The sequence below is a fragment of the Erpetoichthys calabaricus genome, chromosome 4 (genome assembly GCF_900747795.2).
Source record: "Erpetoichthys calabaricus chromosome 4, fErpCal1.3, whole genome shotgun sequence".
Classification (NCBI taxonomy): Eukaryota; Metazoa; Chordata; class Cladistia; order Polypteriformes; family Polypteridae; genus Erpetoichthys; species Erpetoichthys calabaricus.
In genome coordinates, this window is record NC_041397.2 from 12,470,904 (window position 1) to 12,485,998 (window position 15,095).

General features: G+C 41.9%; 1 protein-coding gene across 2 annotated transcripts in view; it reads left to right on the forward strand.

Annotated features, from left to right (window-relative positions):
- arhgef7b (Rho guanine nucleotide exchange factor (GEF) 7b) overlaps window positions 1-15,095 on the forward strand; it is a 252,559-nt gene that overhangs the window by 13,279 nt on the left and 224,185 nt on the right. For both annotated transcript variants that reach the window (XM_051926338.1, XM_051926339.1), the window contains exon 2: window positions 14,886-14,969. In XM_051926338.1, the coding sequence (XP_051782298.1) occupies window positions 14,886-14,969 (84 nt within the window). The remainder of the gene's footprint in view (window positions 1-14,885; window positions 14,970-15,095) is intronic.

A 15,095-nucleotide genomic window follows, 5' to 3' on the forward strand; every position in this document is an offset into this window, starting at 1 on the left:
TAGAAGACACAACACTAAAGACTATTCCCACATAAACAATGGTTGCAAAATTAAACTTGAATGTGATCTTTCAATGTGTCCATTTGGTTGCTACAGATTATGTGTTTCAAAAAGTATAAAGTAATTCTTATGGCTCAGATTAAGTTTTAACATAGCTTGAGGAATAAAACGAACATACATTCCTATGGCTGTTAAATACAATGCAGGGTGATGAGTGAAATAGATAGATAGAATTCTTTATTGTCATGCATACACATAGCGAAATTTTTTGTTGGTAGGACTCGGCTTCAAGGCAGAATACTTAAATACACAATACACTATAAATAATAAAATAAAATAATAAGTATAAAAGAAGGCAGCAATAAAACATCATCAAGTCCAGACTTTTTCTGAGGTAGTATGCCTACAGAGACCAGTGATCTGTGTGCGTGGGTCTGCAGGGGAGGAATACGAGTGTGTGTGTGTGTGTTTGATTACGAGGGAAAGTACGTGTGCATGTCTACAGGGGGGCAGGTTAGGGGTAGATGTAGATGTGTGTGTATCAGCAGGGGCAGATGGACTTCACAGCTCTGGGGAAAAAGCTGTCTTTCAGTCTGCTGGTACGTGTCTTTATGTTTCTGTATTGCTTTCCCGAAGGCAGTGGTACAAACAGTCCATTTCCCGGATGGGTGAGATCTACAGCTTTACATTTGGCCCTCTTCTGCACCCTTCCATCATATACAGAGTCCAGGTCTAGGAGAGGACTTCCCACGATCCCCTGTGCTGTTCTCACCACCTGTGATAAGTCCTTCCTGTCCTGTGCTGTGCAGCTGCCATACCACACTGTCATACTGTGGTCAACAAGGAGCCAGTCCATTGCAGAGCCCACCCAGACAGACACCCATGAGCCCAACTTTGAATTGCCAGTTAACCATGTCAGCACAGGGAGATTGTGCAAACTACATATGGACAATGGCCAAGTGAGGTGATTTAAAATCCTGAACAGACAAATGGACAGCCATGGTAGCGTATTATACAAGAAGATACATGCGGACTACTGTTTGATGTGCATTATACATGTTGTGGCTTACATCATTCCCCAATGTATTTGTTCATTTAGTGTGAGCTCTATACTAGTAGATGCATCATATGTGTGCGTGTGCTGAAGTGAATGTCAGTGCAGAAAAATAATTTGTACTAGACTGACTTGGTGCTGCAGGCAATGAACACAACTCGGAATGCTCAGTCAAGAGTAATCACATCACAAATAATTCTATAAGAGGTGCTAGTTTTTCCAATACAATACCCCCACTACGTTGGAGTCCACATCCCCTGTCCTGGGTAATTCTTTCTAATTAACAAATAGCTTTGTGATATATGACTACACAGTCAGCACGCTTTACGCAGGACTAGCGAAAATGTAGCCTGGCATTTGCTTTAAACTAGAAACGAAGAGAAAGTGATGAGAGAAATCAAATCTAAAGTAAGGCTAAGCTGTAGGCCATAATTTCTCCAGTCTCTTTAAAAAAAAAAAAAGTTAAATCAGCCATCACACTTTAATGTTTTATAGGGCTACTAATAGCAGATTTCAGTTCTGTGCTCAGTCAAAGGGACATTTTGTTCCTACATACTGAGGAAATGAAATGGCTAACATAAGTCCAGTTACAATGACAACCTGTAATACACCCAACCGCAGGCTTCATTAAGAAACCCAACGAACATGGACAAGTTCTTCAAATGCCCTGTAGCACCATCTACTCCAGACTCTTCCAAATCTGTATCGGCCTCAAAGAGGTTAGGAGCACACGCTGATCCAGCGCATTGCCGCACCCACCACATGACAAATCAACTTAGGATCCCCAGATTAGGACCCAAATGCAGCCATGCAATGGGTGACACCTCAGCACCACACTAGTTCAGATGGAATGCAACAGTGGGAGGTTTTTTATGGTGGCTGGAGTGCTAATTCTGCCACCAACCCCCAGGTTTTTTCCCTGCAGGTTGGAGGGCCTCACAAGGTTCATCCTAAAAACAGGAATCAAACAGGAATGTTAAAAGAACAACGCAGATTTTCTGAGGTATACATTTTACTTTTCCTGTGAAGCAGAGCAAGCAACAGCCACTAGATAGATAGATAGATAGATAGATAGATAGATAGATAGATAGATAGATAGATAGATAGATAGATAGATAGATAGATACTTTATTAATCCCAAGGGGAAATTCACATACTCCAGCAGCAGCATACTGATACAAAAAAAAAATATTAATAATAAAAATGTAGGTAAAAACAGACAATAACTTTGAATAATGTTAACGTTTACCCCCCTGTAAATCACTATGCATCATCTATAGTGTGGTACTATCAAAAAAGAAATTATGAAGCTTCCAGCTACAAAGATATTTGGAAACAAAGAATTGTACTTACAGAAGTATATTGTTTGAAATTTTTTTTAATCCAAAAAAGAATATCTTGAGGCTTAACAAAAATATTCTAGCGTGTTTTGTACAACAAGCCAACGGGCACTCTGGGCACCACCTCATTGCACATCAAACTTAGACATACAAGAAAGCACACAGCAGAACAGCTCATCTTGCATTGTACAAAAGACACATGAACCAGAAATCCTAGATGAGTCAGCCACCTCTCTGCACTTGCTTGACTTAACCTTGATTTTGACAAACTTGTGAAAAGCAAAAAAAAATCAGACAAGCCCAGAGGTGGAGATCTGCTCTAGAGAGGAGAGGAATGAAGGTCAGTAGGAACAAGATAGAATACATGTGTGTGAATGACAGGGAGGTCAGTGGAATGGTGAGGATGCAGGGAGTAGAGTTGGTGAAGGTGGATGAGTTTAAATACTTGGGATCAACAGTATAGAGTAATGGGGATTGTAGAAGTGAGGTGAAAAAGAGAGTGCAGGCAGAGTGGAATGGGTGGAGAAGAGTGTCAGGAGTGATTTGTGACAGACAGATATCAGCAAGAGTGAAAAGGAAAGGTCTACAGGACAGTAGTGAAACCAGCTATGTTATATGGGCTGGAGATGGTGGCACTGACCAGAAAGCAGGAGACGGAGCTGGAGGTGGCAGAGTTAAAGATGCTAAGACTTGCATTGGGTGTGATGAGGATGGATAGGATTAGAAATGAGGACATTAGAGGGTCAGCTCAAGTTTGACAGTTGGGAGACAAAGTCAGAGAGGCGAGATTGCGTTGGTTTGGACATGTGCAGAGTAGAGATGCTGAATATATTGGGAGAAGGATGCTAAGGGTAGAGCTGCCAGGGAAGAGGAAAAGAGGAAGGCCTAAGAGAAGGTTTATAGATGTGGTGAGAGAGGATATTCAGGTGATGGGTGTGACAGAACAAGATGCAGAGGACAGAAAGATAAGTAATCCACTGTGACAACCCCTAACGGGAGCAGCCGAAAGAAGAAGGCGACGACAAGCCCAGGTTACCTATACTGATAGATAGAATTTTATTTGTCCCCATGGGGAAATAAGGATTTTTACAGAAGCTCTTTCAATAAATAAATACGTAAATAGATACTGTAGATAAATAAATAAATATACCAGAATGACTAAAAAAAAAAAAGAAAATTTTAAAAATAAAGAAAACGTCCGACTTGAGGGTACTACAGTGTCGACACAAAAGTTGATATAGTATGTGACTCGCACATCATTTCTCAGTCAGTCATTTGGAAGCAGTCTTCCTGCAGGAAGAAGTCTGTGCAGGGCTGATTTTTTTAAACCTGCTCCCGCACTTCTCCATCCCAGGCATGCCTGCTCCCACATACACCTGGTCTTATTGGGCCAGCTTCTGCCCGCAGAAACACATTACTTCCATAACCATTAAGGATAAGCCTTTTTTAACATAATCATGTACAAGAAGGTGGTTGAAGCTTTCCCCTCTTTGGCCCAGTTGTCCTTTTCACTTTTTTTTGCAACAGTCCTGCTTCATTAGTATTTTATTACAGATCATCCATTGGGACTTAATTTTTAATTTTTGAGCACAAGTCCGCACATCTTTTTCACAGAAAGGAACAAGCAAAATATCTTGTTAAAGTTTTGTAAGCAGGCTACCGCTTACTGTTCCATATGGAAATAATGTATGAGCTATGTTAATATTATTGCTATTCATTCCACAAAAATGTGGAACGGACACACAAGGTACTGTAGGTGCTGTCTACGTACAAGTCGCACATGTAAGTTTTGTTGAAAATATAAGCTTTTCTAGTTGGCATACCAGAACAACAGCTCACAGTTATTTTGCTCATCAATACAAGCACACTGCAACCAAGCAAAGCACTGCAAATGTACAGGCATCTCCGCATCTACTTGCTAGCTCTGAGAGGAGAGGGCATTACTAACAGCTGTCCAGTGAACTTCACTGCACTCTTTGATTTAGTGTAGTTGCATTAAGGTGCGATTATTACAAATCTCTTTTTGTTTCTGCACCTTAGCGATCCTCTTAAATAAAAAGATATAGAAATAGTAGCTGTGGGTTCCTTTGTATGTTATGTCAGTTTATTGATTATATCCTGTCATTTTGTCTTTACTTAGTAAAAAAGCTGATCACAAAAATAAGAAGCTTTGGGCTGAGAAATGTTGCTACTTTGTAGAGCATGTGTATAGGAGTTGGTGCTGAACAGTTTGTTTATATGTTCTTTCAGATGTCGTAATATCAGATTCTGTATTGGTTGCAACTTGGAACGCTTTCAGAAAAGAGACCACAGTTTTAAGTATCTTTTTGTTGATACCGCCAATAGTCAAATTGTTGTAACGCTGAATCCAGCATATTGAAATTAGAGTTCCATCTTGTCTCCCCAAACTGTCTGTGTGACTTTGTGAGCTTGCCTTGCTGTCCACTATGTTTGAAATACAGATAAAATTCCATTACAACAAACTCCCAGGGACCTAAAAAATATTTCGTTGTAATGAAAATTTTGTTGTAATGAGATTCTGTATTTGTTACTATAGTGTTTTCTTTAACTTGTATCCAGGCGTTTGCAATCATTTCAATAGCTTCTTTTGCGTTAATTTTAATCTCCTCCTGCCAACAAGTTATGCTGACGAGAATTTTTCTCAGCATTTCCTTGGGATAATACACTTTCAGGGTGCGAATGATGCCCAAATCCAATGGCTAAAGTGCTGCCATGCAATTGGGTGGGAGGAATTCAAAGCAAACATTATCTGAATGTAGAAGCATGTCGTGGGCGGCACAGTTATCAGTCAGTAGCCGAATCATTGTTTCTTCTTCATTTTGTGAGGTTTCTGAAGTCTATTGAGACCCCCCCCAACAGGAATGACATGTTGAAGTGCGTCTTTAAGCGCGATTGCAGCGTCTGTGGAAGATTGTTTGTCCGTTGCTGGGCAAGGGCAGTAGGAGGCTCACAGTGCTGCAGTGAAGCGCCACCGAAGAAAATCATAAAAGATCGGGGTCGCACTATAAGTCCCTGTCTTCCACCCCAGAACACGAGGCTTAGTCTCAGTATGTTAGCAAAACCAGTTTTATTCAGCTTGAAACAGGAACGGCACAGTTATTTATTGTGGCGTGATCTGCCACTCTGCTATACACAGACACCACAGTCAGGCAGGATCGTGGCCAGGTCAGTGATCAAGTAATCCTGTTACAGTATCTGCATTTACAATTTACATGCTCCTAACCTTGCATCACCCATCGAGATCTTTTCTGTTTACTTTGGTGGAGAGACGCAGCATATCTGTGAGCCTGCTATCGCCCCGTACAGACGCAGAGATCGCACTTCGGGACGCTCTTCGGCTTGCTCTCCAGTTGACGGAGGTCCCAAGAGAGTTTACAAACCTCACATTTTCTTGAATGAGTGCCGCATTAATAGGAATGTTTCTTGAACGAGCATCACTGAGCCACATAAAAAGGGCTTTTTCGATGTCTTCAAATGCAGCAGTTCACATACATTTGCAACCCGAGATTTTTCTACTTTTTTTGCTGTGTCTTTCAAAAGAGTTGACAGTGTCGATGGCGAAATTCCGAATTCACTGGCAACGTTTTTTATCTTTTTGCCGCAATCGACAGCTGCAAAACATTAAAGTTTTTTTTCTAATACAGTAATCCCTCACCTAGGTGAAAATCCGCGAAGTAGCGACCTATATTTATTTTATTATTTATACATATTTTAAGGCTTTATAAACCCTTCCCACACTCTTATAAACCTTTCTCACTCTCTTGTTAACCTTTCCCACACTCTTATAAACACTTTCTACATTCTTAAACACCGCAGACCAACACTGCACACTGCACGCAGCGATCAGACATCAATGTGTCTGCACTCGCTTTGTGAAGGGGGGCAGCTGAACTCACGCTGAGCAGAAATGGACTTTGTGCTGCTTCTGCCAAAATGCCTGCTTGTCGCTCTGCGCGTTCGGAAGAAGGAGTAGTGTGTGTGTGCGTGTGTGAGGGCTGAACGCACGTTCGCTCAAACCCCCCTCCCCGGAGGCGCAGTTCGCATTGTCAAGGGGGTGGGGAGCTGAATGAACGCTAAGGAGAAGTGGACTTTGTGCTGGCTTTGTGCTGCTTGTCACTCTGCCTGTCAATAATTTAAAAGCCTGTACATCACCAATTTTCCTGTCTCACTGTCTTGTCTTGCGTGAAGTTAAAATGTTTTATAATAGTGAGATGTTACTCATATCCTTAGCCCGACATCCACATATCATATGTGTTAACAAAGTGTGTTTTATAAGTTTACATGTGTTTAAAGCATGTGGGATGGGTATTTTAAGGCTTAAACTATAAAAATGTTTATTTATATGGTCTTTCTATATCGCGGATTTTCTCCTGTTGGTGATGGGTCTGGAACATAACTTCCGCGATAGGCGGGCAATCACTTGTATTTAAAAACCCGCGAAGTCGTGAATCCGCGAAAAGTGAACCGCGAAGTAGCGAGGGATTACTGTATGAACTATTATCGTTTTTTTTTGTGTTTGCCCTTTCTGTAGGAGAGTGACAATGAGTTAAATTCCAATGGATGTTTTCAAATGTTGACGAGCAATAAGCAAAAGGTATCACTGAAAACAGCAAGAAACAAAAAAGGCAAAAAAAAAAAAGTATGAGGAAAGTTCGAAGAAAGAAAAAAAAAATTACAATGTTTCTGTTGGCGGCACGGTGGCGCAGTGGGTAGCGCTGCTGCCTCGCAGTTGGGAGATCTGGGGACCTGGGTTCGCTTCCCGGGTCCTCCCTGCGTGGAGTTTGCATGTTCTCCCTGTGTCTGCGTGGGTTTCCTCCGGGCGCTCCGGTTTCCTCCCACAGTCCAAAGACATGCCGGTTAGGTGGATTGGCGATTCTAAATTGGCCCTAGTGTGTGCTTGGTGTGTGGGTGTGTTTATGTGTGTCCTGCGGTGGGTTGGCACCCTACCCAGGATTGTTTCCTGCCTTGTGCCCTGTGTTGGCTGGGATTGGCTCCAGCAGACCCCCGTGACCCTGTGTTCGGATTCAGCGGGTTGGAAAATGGTTGGATGGATGGATGTTTCTGTTTGGGGATCATTGTGCACAACTGAGCTGCGGCCACAGATCTAACTGCTCTGTGGATGATTCATTCAGGCATTTCAAGGTCACTTCATTGTAATGAAAGTATCTGCTGAATGTACTTCGTAGTAATAAGATTTCTCTAGACTCGTGTCATATGGGGAAGCTGTCGGGACTATAAACATACTTCGCTGTAATGAAAATTTTGTTGTAAAGATATTTGTTGTAATGGAATTTTACCTGTATCTGACTGACATTTTTACACTAAACAGAAGCTGTGCAACTTTGGGGTCACAGCATTTCTAGAATTGCATGTTTCATGCTACAGTATATTTATTATGTCATTTTTGTACTAGGATTATTATTCTATTAGTATTAACATGAATAATTACTGAAATTAGTAAAAACAAAAAAAAATTATAGAAAAATTCTAAAGCAGTCTTACAGTAGATGTAGCAGGCATTTACATGGTTTATAGGGTAAGCGGGTTTGGAAAATGGACTAATGGAATGATGCATGAATGTTATAAACTGTATATAACCCACATACAGTATATGGGTACAGTATGTGTACAAGTCATTATGATTCATACAATTCTAATTAGTGGAGTGTGAATGAGCCCAGACAGTAGAGTGACCTCGTGAGCTTGCCTTGCTGTCCAATATGTCTGAAATATCTGCCTGACATTTTTACACTAGACAGAAGCTGTGCAACTTTGGGGTCACAGACCAAAAAGGTTGAGAACCATTGGTCTACACATTTTCTTTCCAACCAGTTTTACATTTAGCAAGATGTAATTTTACCTGAAATGAAAAAAATTAATCTTACCTTCTCACACTGCTTTTAACTTGCCATTTTCTTGCTGTTAATCATGCATATAGAAAGGAATGGCAGTAAAACAGTAACATTTAAGATTTGTATTTTTGCCATAGTTTTAAGTATTCCCTCAGTGAAGCTTGCTTTTTGTATCATATCCACTTTTGTACTCCGATGCCAAGTAACACTCATGATAAGAAAAATAAAGAACATTAAAGAAAAATAACTATTTCCTATGCAACACTTAAATGCCTTCTACAGCCATATAATCATTTAACCCTGGCTGGACTGTTACAAACAAGAAAGGGAAAAAACAAGTGTAAGACAGATAGGAGGCAAGCCAAACCTGTAGCCAGAAGAGCCTTCCAGGACCAAACTCTCATGGCTTGAAGCACTACTTATGGAGTTGGCCCACTCAGTCTTGGAGATCAAGGACTACTAGTTTTCGGCAGCCTGATTTCTGTGCAGGAACACTAGCTAGTATGCAACTTACATTTTTTTTTCTATTTGTTTCATAATGTCTCGTATTGATTGCTGTAATTCCCTCTTCATTGGCCTCCCTGCAAAATCTACACAGAAGCTACAGTACATTCAAAACTCCACAGCCAGAGTCCTCACCAACACAAAGCGTTTTCCTCACATCTCCCCTGTTCTCTCCCAGCTTCACTGGTTACTGGTTCCATTAATAATTAAATTCAAGATTCTGCTTCTCACCTTCAAAACCCTACATAACCTTGCCCCCCTCTACCTCACTCAGCTCCTTACACTCCTTGTCGCTCTCTCAGGTCCTTGAGCAGTAATCTCCTTACTGTCCCACACAACAGACTCTCCACCCTGGGAGGCAGGCAGGTCCTTCAGTGCTATGGCCCCTCAACTCTGGAACTCTCTTCCTTTGTCTCTCCGAGATTGCTTCTGTTTCTGCACTTTTAAATCTCAATTGAAAATTTTCACTTTTGTCATCTGTGTAATTATTTTTTTTACTCTGTATGTAAAGTGACCTTGGGTTTGTGAAAGGCGCTCTATAAATGTAACTTATTATTATGCAGTTTTCTGAACTTTTTAGTAGTGATCTGAATCTAACAACTTTCATAAGTAGGTGAAAGAAGTAATGAGAAGAATGAAATTAACTAAGCGAGTCTGATGGACAGCTCTCGTTTGACACACCTCTAAGTAGGTGGTCACAGTTGACAAGGCTGGCTATATCATTTAGGTGAACTAGGTGGTTGCCTAGAGTGGCAAAATTTAGAGGGGAGCCTTTTTTATTTTTCTTAAACAAAAAGACACTGACTTGGGAACAGTCAGACTCGATACAACCGTCCAACTCTGATTCCCCTATTGTATAGTCTTATATTAATTTTGCAGACTAATGATGTTTAGTCTTAGTGTCCTGTGACCCATATAGAAGCCTTTTGCTGGTGGTCTTTCAAATCCCAGGATGCATTGCACTTTGTTTTCATAGAGGTTGTTTTTATGGTGAATATATTTATTTTCTTTATTTGCATGCAAGTCTAATTGCTATCCGTTTCTGACTCCGAACCACCGACGCATTTACATCTTTTTATTTAATGTGGCGCCATTCCGATGTCACGCACGTTAATGCGGGTGTAAATAGATGTACTTTACTTTAGCCACAAATGCTCACGTGTCATTACTGCCTCTCTTACGACTAGGGAACCTTACATGAGCTCTTTTGTAAACGGTCTTCCAAATCCCAGAATGCAGTGCACTTGTTGTTTGATGTTCACCAAGTTTGTTTTTTTATCTTATTTTTCTGACTTCATTTCGACATTGGGTTGATGCAGATTTTGGCTACATGCAGAGATTTATCTTTCCTTGTCTTCTTTTATTTTGCAAGCACAGTGTATGATTTATCCATCCATCCATCCATTTTCCAACCCGCTGAATCCGAACACAGGGTCACGGGGGTCTGCTGGAGCCAATCCCAGCCAACACAGGGCACAAGGCAGGAACCAATCCTGGGCAGGGTGCCAACCCACTGCAGGACGCACACAAACACACCCACACACCAAGCACACACTAGGGCCATTTTAGAATCGCCAATCCACCTAACCAGCATGTCTTTGGACTGTGGGAGGAAACCGGAGCGCCCGGAGGAAACCCACGCAGACACGGGGAGAACATGCAAACTCCACGCAGGGAGGACCCGGGAAGCGAACCCAGGTCCCCAGATCTCCCAACTGCGAGGCAGCAGCGCCACCCACTGCGCCACCGTGCCGCCCGTGTATGATTTATGTGCCTGTTAAATCCACAACAAATGAGAAATAAAAATACTTCAGGGCTGGATTTGTGCCTAATTGCTGAACTGGTCAGCATACATTTTACAACCTTGGCATTTCTAGAATTGCACATTTAATGCTACAGTATATTGTGTCATTTTTGTACTAGGATTATTATTCTATTAGTATTAACATGAATAATTACTGACATTAGTAAATAATTATAGATAAACTAGCCAACCCGTGGCGTAGTATATGCCGCATAATTGTGAATTTCCCATTGGGATTAATAAAGTAAAATAAAGTATCTATCTATCTATCTATCTATCTATCTATCTATCTATCTATCTATCTATCTATCTATCTATCTATCTAATTATGTATTGATGGGTGAACACTTCCTGAAAGACACAGTTGTCCAAATGGGGTTGGTTTTGAGGATACGACTGTGAGTGAATGAAAAGATGGAACTCTGGAGAGGGCAACATATAATACAGCATTTTACACGCTGCATACAGCGATTCACATCGAAGCATAGACACTGCTAAGATCATGGGATACCCCTCGCAAACTGTTTTACACGCTGCATACAGCGATTCACATCCGCGACAAATATGATTCTTCTTAGATGGTCCTGTCGCGTCCACTCTCGCTCTCGAAGCATACACACTGCCTGGCCATGTGCCCGTTCGCAAGACTGCCTACTCGTGATCTGTGGATTCTAGAACCCCCCCCCCCCCCATGTCCCCGGATTGACCCAAAAAATTCTGGTCACCTTAATGGGATACCCCTCGCAAACTGTTTTACACGATGCATACAGAGATTCACATCCGCGACAAACAAACTGTTTTACACGCTGCATACAGCGATTCACATCCGCAACAAACATGCTTCTTCTTATGGGGTGGGTTTGAGGATACGACTGTAAAGGAACTCTGGAGAGAGCAACATACAAATTGTCCGTGACTGAAAACTGGAGGACCGCCGCCGTGCCCCCACCTCCCAGAGCGAGGGACAGGGCTGGACAGCAGTCGCGCGCGGAGGGCGGAACGGGGTGTGCCGTCGGCATCGTTTATGGTCGGAACTACGATGGTATGTGATCGTCTTCGAACTTCCGACTTTCGTTCTTGATTTATGAAAACATTGTTGGCAAATGCTTTCGCTCTCACGCGAATTGTTGGTGGGCAGGGCTCTGACGTGTGTGTGCCATGGTCGGCTGCTTAGTGAATTGTTGATGGGCGGGGCTCTGCGAGTTGGCGGGCGTGGCTGTCTTGCGTGCGTCTTGCTTGCCATGGACTTAGTGAATTATATACAGGTATATAGATTCTAAAGCAGTCATATAGTAGATGTAGCAGGCATTTACATGGTTTATAGGGTAAGTGGGTTTGGAAAATGGATGGATGGATGAATGTTATAAACTGTATATAACCCACATACAGTATATGGGTACAGTATGTGTATAAGTCATGATTCATGCAATACTAATTAGTGGAGTGTGAACGAGTCCAGACAGAAATCGTTTCTTTTAAAACTACTAAGTTTACAAAGATGAAGTCAAGAAAAAAAGCAGCTTTGAATTTAAACGATTTGCATTTTTATCATTTCAAGGAACTTCAATTACACATTTGCTTTTAAAAACCGGTAGTCTCTTTGTAAAATGAAACCACCATCAACCAATTAACAGATTATTATATTTGTGTGTATTTTGTAAATAAAGCATATATAGTTCTAGATTCCATCCATTTTCCAAATCCACTTACCCACAGTATGGTCAAAGCATAGCATAGCAAGCATCTGGCGCATGGCAGGAACAAACCCTAGCTACGGCAGCAGTCAGTCAGAGGATGAACACACACATGCACACAGGAGTTAATAAAGCAGTGCCATTTCACTTAACATGCACGTTTCTGAACAGAAACTGGAGCACCTGGAGGACACCCATGTGCATGTGGGGAGGAAATGCAAACTCCACACAGGACTCACATTAAAGGTCTCCTTGTTGCATGGCAGCATCACAACCACCGTGCCTTTCCCAGTTCTAAATGCGAAATGAAATTTATATTCATTTATATCTATAGTAAACTGATGATTTCATTTGAAATAATGTACCAACAATTGGCAAATCAAATTAGCTTGATGGACTGAAATGTAACAGTGTATTCCTGCCCCACAAAAATAAATAAATAAATTGCATTATTTCATAAAAGTATTGCATTGCTTCGTGAAAATGTTTGGTACACTGTATTAATTCCCAAGGAGAAACTGTCTTTTTGCATTGTAATGTTTTGCAAAAGTATTGCATTAGATAAATAGATAGATACTTTATTAATCCCAAGGGGAAATTCATTACACATTATTACGCAAAAGATATTACCTGGTGTGGTCAGTACCATTGTGCAAGTGTGTGCTTCAGACATCTTGTGACAGCTGATGAGGGAATGATTAAAGATGTACATAGTGTGTAATCAAATGACAAGGATTGAACAGAAGTCATAGGTACATATGTAATCCATGTACAGAAGAATCTATTCAATCCAGAAAGGTTTAGGGTCCGTCGCAGCAGCAAGCTAACTTTAATGTAGCACCTTCTGCCATGGGCACGTGTGGAGGGCGAGGTTAGGACGCATGTAGTTTGCAATCAGGTGAATATACCTGAACATAAATAAATTTTAATGTATGTCCATTTTACGTTTAGTGCAGATGCTCAAACATAGGCAGAGTGGTAGTGCGGAGCAAGAATTCCTGACTCCCAGTGACAAGGTGAGCCTAAGGTTTGCACGTTCTCCCCATGCATGTTCAGTTCTCTTAATCTTCCTCTCTCGGTCACCCCACACGTATACCTGACGTTACCTGCAGCAGAAGGCTAAATCTTTGAATAACTGGAAATGGCGTCAGGAATACTTTTTAATTAACAAAAACGTTTAGTCTTTCAAGTAATGTGAAATAAATGACATCCATCCCTCATTTCCATCGCCATTCAGAGCCCCCAGATAAACACACAGGCCACTGTGCCACCAGATCACCCAGTTTCAAAATAATCTATCAAATAATAGAACTAAAACTAAATTGATACTTGTTGTTTTGCACACGTTTTTACTATGCGACTGTGATCTAAAAAGGACCATGTTTGCTTCCTACCTTACAACCAGTGCTGTTGCGATAATCACTGGCTCCCTGTGACCTTAAACTGGCCCTATTAAATGTAGCCCCCCACATTGAGTATTAAATGTACACTTATCTTTTAATCGGTTCCTCTCTAGCAGTCGGAAGACGTTTGGAGCACGCGCCTGCACGATATTACCGATCACAGCCGGCAATATCTTTTGCGTAATAAAAGAAAAAAAACAAAAAAAACTCTGAGTTGCCACCGTAGAAACGACTTTTCTAGTCATCCGGACCTTATATTAGATGGTTCCAGGCAGCGCAGAGACTACCTCGGCTGCAAAAAATCCTGGACGGGATGAAAACAAACAAGCAGGGTCATTTTAGTGTCATCGTTCGTTTTAATCCATCCATCCAGCCAACACAGGGCGCAAGGCAAGAAACAAACCCCAGGCAGGGTGCCAGCCCACCGCAGGGCACACACACACACACACCAAGCACACACTAGGGACAATTTAGGATCGCCAATGCACCTAACCTGCATGTCTTTGGACTGTGGGAGGAAACCGGAGCACCCGGAGGAAACTCACGCGGACACGTATGTGCCAAAACTGTGGGATATCTTCATCAACAACGTTTAAAAATTGTTTTTAGTATACTTATAATTATACGAATAACGGTAGGAAAAGCAGGAGTGAGATTGTATTAGTCCACTTGCCCCGGGGAGCACGGCACTGCCTAACAGCGCGCATGTTTTAGGAGACACAGAATACACATGCGAATGCCGCACAGAAAGCAGCCGCAGCCTCTCTGACCGGATCTCAACTGTCGTACCACTCTTAGTCAATTAACAGGTGCCAATTAATAACGTGTACATATGTTTACAAAAAGAGAAAAAAATAAGTTGAGTTAAATCGTAGCAACCGCGACAATTTTAATACGAGGGAAAGTCCACTCATCATCCGGGATCACCCGCCTGAGTTCTATGGCTAAACTCTTTCACGCGCACGCGCACTGACAGTATTTATCATAGAGGAAGGCGGAGACACGTAACGTCACTTCCTTTCCTCGGCCGTACTTACTTCCCAGTTAAAAAAAAAAAGAAAAAAACACACACACACACCTCCGAGCGAACAGAGTATTAACCAAAGTGAAATAAATCATCGCTTGAATGCGAAGAGCAGAGCAGCGATGATTACTGTAGAGGCCTCTCCCCCTGTATCTCAAGAGTAAAACAGCGATTCTAATCTTCTTTCAGATTTACCAGGAGCCAAGAAGCGACAGCGAGTGCCTGAGCAACATCAGGGAGTTCCTGAAAGGCTGCGGCTTGTTCAGAGTGGAGGTGAGTTCTGTTCCTCTTTTTTTCCATGGTGCTCTGGCTGTACTTGTGTTGCTCCCAGATTTGTGTGTGTTGACCTCCGGTGTGTGCCCGGCCTGGCTTGGGAACTCCTTCCTTGTCTGGTGGATT